Below are 12,754 nucleotides of genomic sequence, written 5' to 3' on the forward strand. Positions count from 1 at the left end.
GAAACTCTGTATCCGACAGGTAAAGAAAGGCGTGGTTTGATCTGAAAGACCCAAGATTCGGGCTATGAGTTGCACCTAACACTCTTCACTTTTACAATCCGCCACACTGAAAACCACTCCTTTAAACTGCAGTAGCCAATGCTGGCCAACAAATGACGTGTCAACAACAAAGTAAGAGGCAGGCCAAACGAATTAAAAGCTTTTCTTCTCCTCTTTCCCTCCCACAAGCTAGATCTTTCTTTCCTGCAGCTGAATTAACCTCTGTGCAACCTCATTATGTTCCTAGCCACGACTGCAACCCCTCAGCTATATAAATGCAGGTCGTTACACACAGCAGAGCTCGGGTCTAATGCTACTCATTTACTGCAGGCTTCTTCAAAGGAAACTTTGAAAACAAGAGTGCCTCCTTACACTGTCATGGATTTGCTGATGCAATTACAGACCTGCCTCAGTGTATGATTCTTTACAGAACACACCTTTAATTTGCTAAGATATCACTGCACTTCAACTTTGGAAGTCGGGGTGGGGCTAATCAGATCCGACTTAAAATTCGGTAAAACAGAAATAAGGTGGCGAATCATAAAAGCATTTTTTAAAAAAAAAGTCCAATTTAAGCAATATTTAAAAAAAAACAGGCTTTTTCTACCCTCTTATTTGTACTAAAACCTGAAATAAGTAGCTCAAACAGGTCAAAATAAACCAGAATGTTTTCTAAATTGAGGCAGGACACTCCAATAGATTTCTTCTGCGTCAATTTCAGATACTGCTGGAAACACTAAATTGTTTGGTACATCTAACCAAAAAAACTGGAGCAGAACTATCATTTAGACCCTTCCCCATCAACCATTCCTCTCCTCTCTAAGGCATGGATTCCTGCTGGTACCTCTCGCAATTGGCCATGCTTCATTTGCGAACCTAGATGGTGAGCATCAGGCAGGCTGCTTAACTGTGGAGGCATCACAGCACACAATTTGGCCCTCACCCAATGTCACTGAGTTACATTGAGTCTACAGCACAGAAACAGGCCATTCGGCCTAACTGGTCCATGCCAGCGTTTATGCTGCACATGAGCCTCTTCCTTCTCTACTTCATCTACCCCTATCAGCATATCCTTCAATTCCTTTCTCCTTCGTGTGCTTGCCTAGCTTCCCCTTGAATGCATCTATGCTATTTGCCTCAACTACTCCTTTTGGTAGTGTGTTTCACATTCTTACCACTCTTTGGGTAAAGAAGTTTCTCCTGAATTCCCTATTGGATTTATTAGTGACCTCTGGTTTTGGACTCCCCCACAAGAGGAAGCATTTTCTCTACATCTACTCTATCAAGCCCTTCATTATCTTAAAGACCTCTATCAGTCCACATATGTGCTCTTCCCAGTGCAATCAGGAGTGAAAACCATTGCCACTATTCCCTCCCTCGCCTAGGGGGCACTGACGTCAATTGCACCACCTCTACAACAGCTCGGAGTGAGATCGCCTAATTCAGCACAGATCAAGGATCTAATCTGGAACCTCCATGATCTGTATGGCTCAATACCACACCCTGGCAACGCATATATCAACAGGCATTAGGAAGCAATTGCACATGAATCATTTTTGGTAGGGCTTGCTGTCTTTTTAAGAGCATAGATTTCATTCAAAGTTTCTGGAAAAAGTTTGCGATGGTAGAAGATACACACCTTTCCCTCATACAAGTGACCATTTCATCAGACCGCTGCCTACTTATAGGAACTACAATCTTGACCATGAAAAAAAAAAGCTCTCCTTTAATGAGCTTCATAGACTTTTATAGAAATCATGAATGCTGTGAAGTTATTGAGGCCTCATTAAATCCTTAATTAGCAAAAGCTTGCAGTGGCACACTTTGGTGTGCTGAGGCCCCTGAGCCTCCATTTTGGAAAGAAAGCCAGACGTGCAAAGGAAATCGCTTGATGAGGACGCCTAGGCTTTTAATGAAATGTATAAGTAATGGGTCTCACATCAGTACTTAGATGAGTGAACGAGACTAATGGGCAATTCTGAGCCTGTTTTATGAAAAAAAAGTCTTAATGAGTTGAAGGGGTTTTGCTCACATCCAGTGAAAGCTTTTTTTGAAAAAGGGAACCTCACCATTACTACCCACAAAAACCAAACCATTGAAAAGCTTTTGTCAATTTGACGAAATTATTTAAAAGGGGACATTTAATCTATAGAATTTTCGTAATCTCCTAAGTGTCAAAGGGAGTGCGACAGAAAGTGTCTGCTCCAAGGATTCCCTTGAAAAACAACTATAAAGCATTTTAAAAACAGAAATAAAAAGGATAAGCAAGACATAGCCTTTATTACACTTTGGACTTATGATGTAATGCATGGATTCAAGCCCAGGAGATGAATAGTTTAGATTTAACAAAACATACAGATGTGATGAATTTGAAACAAAATGCTCAGAGTCAACAAATTTAAAAGGAAGCTGGACAGTTAAAGGTTTGAGGCATATTAGAGTGTCTTTTTAAAAACTTTGGGATTAGCCACATGGAGTTTTTCTACTATCCCAAGCACATTAGAATTATTTTAATGTTTACAGAAATAAAAAAATACATGGCACTGGAGTTAGTTAATATTTAAGCAAAAATATTTCTACGAGAGGCTCACCTTTAAGTTACTGACATGACAAGTTAGTGTTCAGGAAAGGGGGAAAACTGATGTTATAGGAGTCTCTTCCCACTATTTCTGCTGTAATTAATAAGACACGGCCCAGATCCCTTTTGCATTGCATCTGTAGAATCATCACCAGCCCACGTTAATAATCTCAAAGCACATAATCCGATCGCCTCACCTGCACTGAGGAGCACATTGCGCGCAGTCGGATGCCAAGATACAATCCCAACTCTCTTGGCATGTCCCTCTAAGGTGACGACAGGATCCGTGAGGGGAAGTGTCAGTCCATTCTCTGGGATCTGCCAGATCTGTTAGCAGGAAAAGAAAAAGTGAATTAAAGTGGACCAAGTGAAATGAAAGCTCAGGATCCCATCCTCAAAACATATTGCAAATGTGGCCTAATCCTGGCCAGATTTACAATCTATAGAACCAGGGGACGACAACCAGCTTGTGGGGTATTTAAAGATTTACTGAGCTGCTGCTACGCTTCTTCTCAATGGCTCCAGGGGCATCATCATCAGGTGCAGTCATAAACATGGCTGCAGAACAGGCTGCCTTTTACATTCCACCTGTGCAGTTATTGAATTAAGTGAGGAATGTTAGGCGAGCAGTAATTTCAATAATTACTGCTGGCCAGACCTATGTTTGCACATATACAGAAGCACCCAGAGTGAATCAGCAGTAATGACGTGGATTGAACAGAGTGCAGAAGTTTAGAAGTTAAAAAGGATAGAGGGGCACCAGAGAAGGTGCAAAAAAGATTTGCAAGAATGATATCAAAACTGACAGGTTAGAACTATTAGGAAAGACTGGACAGGCTGAGGTTCTTTTCTCTAGAAAAGCAAAGGCTGAGGGGTGACCTGAAAGTGGTCTTTGAAATTATGAAGGGGTTTGATAGGGTAGACTTAGAGAAGATGTTTTCACTTGTTTGGGAGTCCAAAACTCGGGATCATAAATATAAGATAGTCATTAATAAATCCAAAAAGGAATTCAGGAGAAACAACTTCACCCAGAGAGTGGTTAGAACGTGGAACTTGCTACCACATGGAGGCATTGAGGCGAATAGCATAAATGTATTCAAGGGGAAGCTAGATAAGTACGAGGTAGAAAGGAATAGAAGGATATGCTGATAGTGTTCGATGAAGTAGGTTGGCAGGAAGCTCTTGCAGCATAAACACCAGCATAGACCAGTTGAGCCGAATGGCCTGTTTGTGCTGTAAATTCTGCTTAAAAATAAAAGACGGAACCTAGCCTTCCTCAGTGTGTGAGTTTATAGGTGTCTGTCCAATCATTACAATCCATACAGGGTAGCAATGCTGTTTTACAGTCACTGGCTTTTGTGGACCTTCCCCAGCCATGGAGAAAGATGATCTGGTGAGAGAAATGAACTGAAAATTGTGATTTTTCAATTGGCTGTTTGCTAGCAGTTCTGTGGAACCCCCTGCACAATATCACAGGGAGGATTTCACAGCATTCAGAGCCCAGGGTACTACAGAACCAGTTCGGTAATGCAAATTCAGCATTCAACACAAAAATTGTGAAAGGTTTTCCAAGTCAGAAGTTTTCAAACCATATTTGAAATAAGCACTCTCATCAATAACTACTCTATAACCAGAGATTAAATAATCTCAAAGCAGTTAATTGGTACAATAGGATTTGCGCAGGGAAAAACAGGACTCTCCCAATAAGAAAATATGCATCTGGTTCATCTTATAGGAGAACTGTATAAACAAAGTGTTCTACAGGTGGATGTGGGTGAGGAAGAATATTCAGGCCAGCCCAGCTAGACCATCTGAAAAAAAAAATCTACAATTCACAGTTCCAACGGTTTCTAAAATTAATCCAGGAATTTTGTCTCCATAACTCCAACCAGGTGGTAATTTCATGTGTTAAATCACTTATGTGAAGAACTTCCTGGTATTAGTACTAAATGTTTTCAAGGGAGATTTAATCTGACTCTCTCAATTCACCATACTTTACACTATATCACTTCTGGTTAGAGGAAGGCTAGGGATAGACATTCTCCCTGCTGGGACAAGCAAGACGACTCCTGCTAGCAACATCACAGCAAGGGATCAACATCCCATTTTATGGCAAACTTTAAGAACCTACCGACTAAGGGTGCAGATACCTCTTATCTATATCGTTCAGAGCCAGCAATTGAGCTACAGCTCCATCAATGCAGAAACATCATACCTTACAAGTCTCCCGATCGATCAAAGAGGATCCAGAATGCAGCTATACTTGCCCCTCACCTTGCAGACAAATCTCTTGATCACACAATTTTATTGCGCTGTCTGCAATAGTGAAATCAGGAGGTTTCCTTGCACAGGTGATTCAGAATCTTTCCAATAACTTATGAAAAGTTTGATAAATTTTACATCTCTGGAGTGTGCAGCAATTTTAAAACAAACCGATAAAGCATTAAGTTAGTTAGTTTCAGGTGGTCAAAGTCTTACTGAAGGAACTAAAGTCAGGTCACTTCTGTGGATAAACTGTTGCACCATTATCTCAAATATTTGTTCAATAGTAACGGCCTAACAGAGTCCATAATTTCAAAACTTTTCAAAAAAATCTCAAACTTTTGAAAGGAGTCTCTTTAGCTGAACAGAGTTGGTTAGATCTGCTTCCCGCCTAGTACTTCTGATGGCTAGTGGGTAAAGAAGGCACCACACACCAGTGGTTAACAGCTATATAGATCAGAACATCCCAGGTTCGATTTTCCCTGTCTGTGGTCAGTTAGCCAGGAAAACAGTTGCTGCATTTGCCCTCAGCGAAGGAAAGGGGAAAAAACAAAGTCAGCCAGGGTTCCCACGCTCTATTATAATTGAGTGATCCCCGTTGGAAAACGTGTGGGTGTGAGATATCCTACAAAATCAAGCAGCCTGCCAACACTTACTGTATAGACCCACGTTGGATGGGAAGGCTCATTCAGTCCATCTTAATTCACCCATTCAGAAAGTTAATGAAGTCACCCCATTGCAGCATCTGTTTCTTAAATGATTCCAGGATTATCGCACCAATAATCTAACTGGAAGTCTATTCCATGTTTTGATCTTTGAGAATAACTGACATTGGTCCTGAATTTACCCTTCACCAGTTGAACCAGCATCCCCCTGTTCTATTTTGGTTTTAAATTATTCATTCTTGCAATGTGGGCATCACTGGCAAGGCTGGCATTAATTGCCCAGCCCTAGTTGCTCTCAAGGTGGTGGTGACGAGCCTTCGGTCGGTGCTGGGTCCCCAACTCTTTACAATCTATATTAACGATTTGGAGGAGGGGACCGAGTGCAACATATCAAAGTTTGCAGATGATACAAAGATGGGAGGGAAAGTAGAGAGTGAGGAGGACATAAAAAACCTACAAGGGGATATAGACAGGCTGGGTGAGTGGGCGGAGATTTGGCAGATGCAATACAATATTGGAAAATGTGAGGTTATGCACTTTGGCAGGAAAAATCAGAGAGCAAGTTATTATCTTAATGGCGTGAAACTGGAAAGTACTGCAATACAAAGGGATCTGGGGGTCCTAGTGCAAGAAAATCAAAAAGTTAGTATGCAGGTGCAGCAGGTGATCAAGAAGGCCAACGGAATGTTGGCTTTTATTGCTAGGGGGATAGAATATAAAAACAGGGAGGTATTGCTGCAGTTATATAAGGTATTGGTGAGTCCGCACCTGGAATACTGCATACAGTTTTGGTCTCCATACTTGAGAAAAGACATACTTGCTCTCGAGGCAGTACAAAGAAGGTTCATTCGGCTAATCTCGGGGATGAGGGGGCGGACATATGAGGAGAGGTTGAGTAGATTGGGACTCTACTCATTGGAGTTCAGAAGAATGAGAGGCGATCTTATTGAAACATATAAGGTTGTGAAGGGGCTTGATCGGGTGGATGTGGTAAGGATGTTCCCAAGGATGGGTGAAACTAGAACTAGGGGGCATAATCTTAGAATAAGGGGCTGCTCTTTCAAAACTGAGATGAGGAGAAGCTTCTTCACTCAGAGGGTAGTAGGTCTGTGGAATTTGCTGCCCCAGGAAGCTGTGGAAGCTACATCATTAAATAAATTTAAAACAGAAATCGACAGTTTCCTAGAAGTAAAGGGAATTAGGGGTTACGGGGAATGGGCAGGAAATTGGACATGAATTTAGATTTGAGGTTAGGATCAGATCAGCGATGATCTTATTGAATGGCGGAGCAGGCTCGAGGGGCTGATTGGCCTACTCCTGCTCCTATTTCTTATGTTCTTATGTTCTTGAACCACTGCAGTCCGTGTGGGGAAGGTGCTCCCTCAATGCTGTTAGGTACGGTGTTCCAGGAATTTGACCCAGTGACTATGAAGGAGTGGCGATATACGTCCAAGTCAGGATAGTGTGATTTGGATGGAAACTTGGAGGTGATGTGGTGTTCCCTCGCACCTGCTGACCTTGTCCTTCTGGATGGTGCAGGTCACGGATTTGGAAGGTGCTGCCAAAGTAGCCGTGGCAAGTTGCTATAGTTCTATAAGATCACTCCACTATCGCCTCCCTATGCAAGAATGCAAGAAAGCAGCAGAGGGCTAATGGCATCTGTGCCAACAATATCCCAGTTACTTTTTTTTTTAAAAACAGAGGGTAGGGAGGCTGTGGAATGCACTATATTAGTGCACTACATCAGTTAGTGAATGAAGCACAGACCATGTCAATATTTAAGAATAAGTTAGATAGGTGGTTGGATGAAAGGGGAATAAATGGGTGCGGGAACAGAGGAGCAGGAATCCTGTTCACGTGGAAGCTGAACACCAGAGACTGGTTGGGCCAAAGAAGCTGTTTCAGTGTTGTAATTTGTCTGTAATAAAAGCCTCCAACTGCAGGTGGCAGTAATGTAGTTAAACCAGTAACTTTGTACTTTACAGCAGGAATGTCCAAGCTTACCTTCGTGGATAGCTTAGTTACATCCCATGGAGCCTCACAGGCCACAAAAATTCGGATCAATGTTTTTATTAATTTGCATACATCAAGGTGTAGATACCAACTGATTTTGATGTTCTGATTTAAGATTTATCCATTATGAGTAGTAATGGCTAGGGTTGCCAACTCTGGCTGGACATATTCCTGGAGGTGTCATCATATGACCATCTGCCTCGAACCACCCCGCCCCGCCCCCACACTCCTGCCATTGATCGCCCAACATGTCCATCCTCGCGGTGCACCGTCTTCCCACGCCAATCAGAAAATGAATAGACTCAACTCCTGATTGGATGATTCTTGACTGTTGATCAACAGCCTTTCCCCCCAATATTTTTTTTTTATAGCTAGTAAACAAAAAAGTGTTTGAAGAAAATAAAAAATATTTATTTTATGCCCTAATGATTTTCTCCCCGATTGCTCGCAACGTCCTGGAGATTAGCTGTTAATTACTGGAGACTCCAGGGCAATCCTGGAGGCTTGGCAAGCCTAGTAATGGCAAAAGAATGGCCCTTTCCCAACAAGTGCAAATAGATCAGTCGCCTGGGTTTCATGGGCTGAACTGGCAGTGCTCAGGGGCTGTAGTTTGGACACCAGCTCTGCATTGTCAGCAACAGTGCTTTCAGCTCAGAAGCAACTAACTCCAAACAATCACTTCACCTTGAACAATACTTGAACATTTGAATAAAGAATAATGGGCATCTTAGTAGAAAACAATACATTCACGTATCGAGCATAAAGTAAGAATACTGGATTTGATATCTCGACAAATTTATGCCAAGGAACCAGACGATTCCTTAATGCCCCCCTTGTTACTAAGGAATAGTCAGCGGTTTACCACCAAGCTTAGGTCTAGGATTGAACGACACCTAAGTTTGGCTTGAACTATCTTACACCAACCAGTTTGGACTGAATTTGAGGTTACCGTACCAACCCTCAGTTAGGATCCCATAAGCTAGTGAGTGAACGAATTAACCCTTCCTTGCCAGGTCATCAATGTTTCCAAAGCTTATACGACAGTGTCCTTATGAGTGGTGTAGTTGAGTTGACTTCTTCCTCCCTTGGACACAGACATTAACTTCTGGAATGCCAAGTTGGTGAGCCCCTTCGGTGGTGAGGTTATCTGCTCCACTCTGATCCTCTGTTCTGGCTGAATCCACCTTATGCACGAGTGACGGTACCTGAGCTAGCTGGCTGGCTTAACACTCACCTTTCTTGATCTCAGGCAACTTGCACAATTAAGTGACACACTAATCTCTGCCTGTAACTAGTTGGTGTAACTGTACAATGTGACTTATGTAACCTCTTACTCTCTGACCTGAATATACTTAAGGTACCTTTCTACATCTGCACGGTAAAGATTATTACAGAAGACAACTAGAAAGGACAAAGAATCATCTTCTAACTAACAAAGCTAATCTAAGAAAATCTAACAAAGACAGAATGTCTGCTGAGAGATGTGCCAATCACCCTCTTACATACCCCAAATTCAAAGAAAACTGTTCTCCATTCAATTGACCAATCTGGTTGACACATGAATTAGAAGGTTTCACCAATCATTTCAAGTAAATTTCCTGGAAGATGTCGAAGTTAATGAGGCACGGACACCGAGATATGTCAAGTCCTATTCTCTTTCCCCTAACTTTTCAATCTTTTTTTTGCAAAGGGTCCTAACACAGGCACTGCATAGTTATGTCCCACTAACGAGTTATTTCTGAGCTCAATCCTTATTGCTAGCCTCTTATCACCAGTAAGGAATGTTTAAGTAAACTTTGGGGTCTTAATTAGTTTAAATTTCCCAGCATTCATTTGAACTGACCACTTTGTGTGGCCATTTTTAAGATGAAACTCAATCTTGAGGACATCTAATTATATTTCAGGCAATTTACAGGGCATTTTCCTACCATAAAGGTTACAACAACCTAGCACCGTGGGCTGGAGTGAACTATCCCAACTTGAACACTTTGCCGTTTCACCAAAATGCTGCATTTTTCAGGAAGGGTTTCTTTGCATTATATTACGACAAGCTACACAGGCAAGAGCAGCTGTGCAAGATACAATCTTGAAATAGAAAAACTCAATGCAAAAAGAGAAAACATGGAAAATGTCTACAAATTTTAGGAGTATTTTTGCCTTGGACACTGCAAAATCACCACCAAACTACATAAAGCCCAAGGATTCTGCTTTCACGGGTTGTAAGATCAAAACTGTGGCTCCCTGCCTCTCCCAGCTTTTAGTCTCTCTCTAATTCATTTTAACTCCCTGCACACTTTGGGTTAAGATCAGGTCTCTCACTACGTTGTCAGTAGACCCTTCAAGCACCAGCAATGCTACCTTCATTGAATTTCAACAAAACTGAGCTAGTCAGTTTTTAAATTTTCTGAACTGAAAGGTGTTCGTAAACCACTTCCTCCTCTCTTCTGAATATGACAACATATGCTGGTATATGGCTCCATGGGCTTCCCCTTGTTCAAAACCCATATTGAATTGAAGCACTCAGGCAAAATTCTCTGTGCCATCTTCAAGCTTTTTTCACACTTCAGAGGGCATTAAGAGTCAATCTGAACGGCATTAGTGAACCAGTTGGCTTTTTTTTAAAAACATAATTTATTGATTTTAATTTTGCCATTATGGGATTTGAACTCAATCTCTGGGTTGCTAGCCCTGTGCCATTGTCACTACATTACCATACTGCTCGATGTTAGTAATATTGGACAAGAACTGCGTGGCTCCTGAAATTTCTTGGTTAAGTGCCAAGGGCATGAGCTTGCAGTGTCACTTCTATTCCAGTATTTCTTTCAAAATCCTTAGTAAAACCGGCAAAGCTGAAACTGGGTGGAAACATACAAAAAAACAGATCAGGATTTGACAATATCGACTGTCAAGAGCTCAACTATTTTAAAATAAAAAATAGTCAACCCAATATACTAATGCTGCAGTTTTAGGCTTTTGTCTGTAATTCCTTCAGGCCTCATTGATGTTATCATGCTCAAACAGTGCAAAGAGCTCTAGTTGGATGATTAACCTGCAGTGCTCCAACAACTGGTTCTCTGCAACTCTAACTGTTAATGCAATTCCTCTGCACAAATGGGATTAGTACCTGCCTCCGGTGAGGTCACCAGTACCCATGATTGCGTAGGGCTTTATAAAAAATAAAAGGGGGGTGGGTCCATCTCTAGACCTCTATTAGTCCAATCTTTCACCAGATTGTATTGTACCTTCTCAGACAAATATTCCACCCTGAATGAATATGCAAATTGAGGTTTACTGAAATGAAGCACCACATGCTCTAGGGCAAAATTGTTGTGCTCATCTTATTCCGCTGGTTTCCAAAGAAACAGTTCTATCATCATAGGTTGAATTGTTGTTTAGTGCACTAAGCATATCACGCATGCCATCCAACACACACAGTTCTGTGGTATGCCTTTTAATTCCAGTTCATGTATTGACCTGGTTCCACTTCCTGTAGATATTTCTGCTGCCATCATCCCATTCTTTCCTCCTCCACCACCAACCCCACCGCCCCCCCCACAACACAAGATGGTTAGCTTCATACCAATAGATACAAAGATGGCCCATACTGTTCCGCAAGAATAAAACAGCTCTACAACCTATAGTGATTAAGATAAGCAAACTGCCTCAATTGGCACAAATTGGAATGAGAAGATACAAGCAGACAACCGGAGTAGTGGGAACAAATCAGACTGAAGCCAACAGCAAGAAATAGTGGTCAAAACACAAAGGTTAGAAAATGGAAGAGAAAATTGACCTAGAAGTTTTAATAGAAGTAAACCAAACTTGAGAAAGAAGCTCTAGCAGAAAGTTAAAGGGAAACAAAGCATGTACTTTGTCTTTAGTGGTGACGTGCACTATTTTTCTTATTAAATTTAGTCGAACCTATAAAACTAAAGCTGGGTGGAAACATGAGAAATTAGACCAGGATTTGCCAATATCGACTCTCAAGAGCTCAACTACTTTTAAAATACAAAATGTTCAACCCAATATACTAATTCTGCAGCTTTAGGCTTTTGCCATTGGAGGTGCTCACAGACATGTAAAACAGTGGCACAATCTCTAGTCACTTAATTCAAATTATCTGAATTTAACATTTTTTTTAGTACTAAGTTGTCATTTTGCTGTGTTGTTTATATCGCTGATCAGAAATTATTGGATAATCCAAATTTTTCAGTGGAAAAAAACAACTGAATTATCAGCAGATTGTACTACAGTATTTTCAAATTTAACACATGGGTCTGGTGTTCCACTGGTTCTGAGCTCAACAGCTCCTCACCACCCCCCCAAAATTAAAAAAGGCTCTATGTCTTGGACTGGGAGTTTTTCAAACATTTGCCCCATACTATTGGTGTAGGAGCGATCAAATAGAGTCTTAGGCTTATTCTTGCTTTAGGGTAAATCAGCTGTTAAAATCACTCCCTCTTGCCACTTGATCAGGAGCCCTGCCAACTCAGCTGAAGGTTGGTAGCTACCACCTACAAGTGGGCAGAAGGGAAGTATAGGAAATAAGCATAACCTTTTTGGTTTGCGCTCTTCCGAAAAGTCCCATTCAGGTTTTCCAATCCATTCACTTCACAGAAAAAAACAATGTAATTACTCATATCCTATCACATCATCCTTCGAGCCATCAATGCTGCAGATGTTAAACATAAATAACTGGTTCATCTGGCTCTAAATTAAAGAGATGGATAATTCTCAGCTAGCGGTAAACCCTTGTAACCTCTTGGGCGAGGTAGGTTAAAATTTAGCTCATGTTCAAATCAGTTTTTTTGAAAAAAACCACTGCAATTCAACTAAAATAGACTCGCAAACAAAAAAAGCTCCGGTACAACCAGTTTGCTGAACTCACCTGTAGCTCTCAGGAACTTACGCAATTGAAATTCAAAGGCTGAAATTAAAGAGTTGAAAGCACAGATATCCAAGTGTTAAAGGCTGTGCAACGAACACATCAAACTATGAACATGTGCTAGCATTTAAAGCATTGGAATTCCTAACCAGTGATGAAACCGGCTAACACAATGGGAAACAGATTCTAGCTCACCACAGTCGAGGAGTCTGACAGCAAACTGCTCTGCTCAGTATCTGTGTGCAAGAAAAGCGAGCACAAAGCAGAACTCAAAACAGCTCATGGTGGACAGTGCAAGAGTCGGAGTGAGCT

General features: G+C 41.4%; 1 protein-coding gene across 3 annotated transcripts in view; it reads right to left on the reverse strand.

The window, feature by feature from the left end:
• The window catches only part of coro1cb (coronin, actin binding protein, 1Cb), a 156,166-nt gene that overhangs the window by 29,786 nt on the left and 113,626 nt on the right, over positions 1 to 12,754 (reverse strand). For all 3 annotated transcript variants that reach the window (XM_068006008.1, XM_068006012.1, XM_068006011.1), the window contains exon 4: positions 2,815 to 2,944. In XM_068006008.1, the coding sequence (XP_067862109.1) occupies positions 2,815 to 2,944 (130 nt within the window). The remainder of the gene's footprint in view (positions 1 to 2,814; positions 2,945 to 12,754) is intronic.

This window comes from Heptranchias perlo, chromosome 25, assembly GCF_035084215.1.
Source record: "Heptranchias perlo isolate sHepPer1 chromosome 25, sHepPer1.hap1, whole genome shotgun sequence".
Classification (NCBI taxonomy): Eukaryota; Metazoa; Chordata; class Chondrichthyes; order Hexanchiformes; family Hexanchidae; genus Heptranchias; species Heptranchias perlo.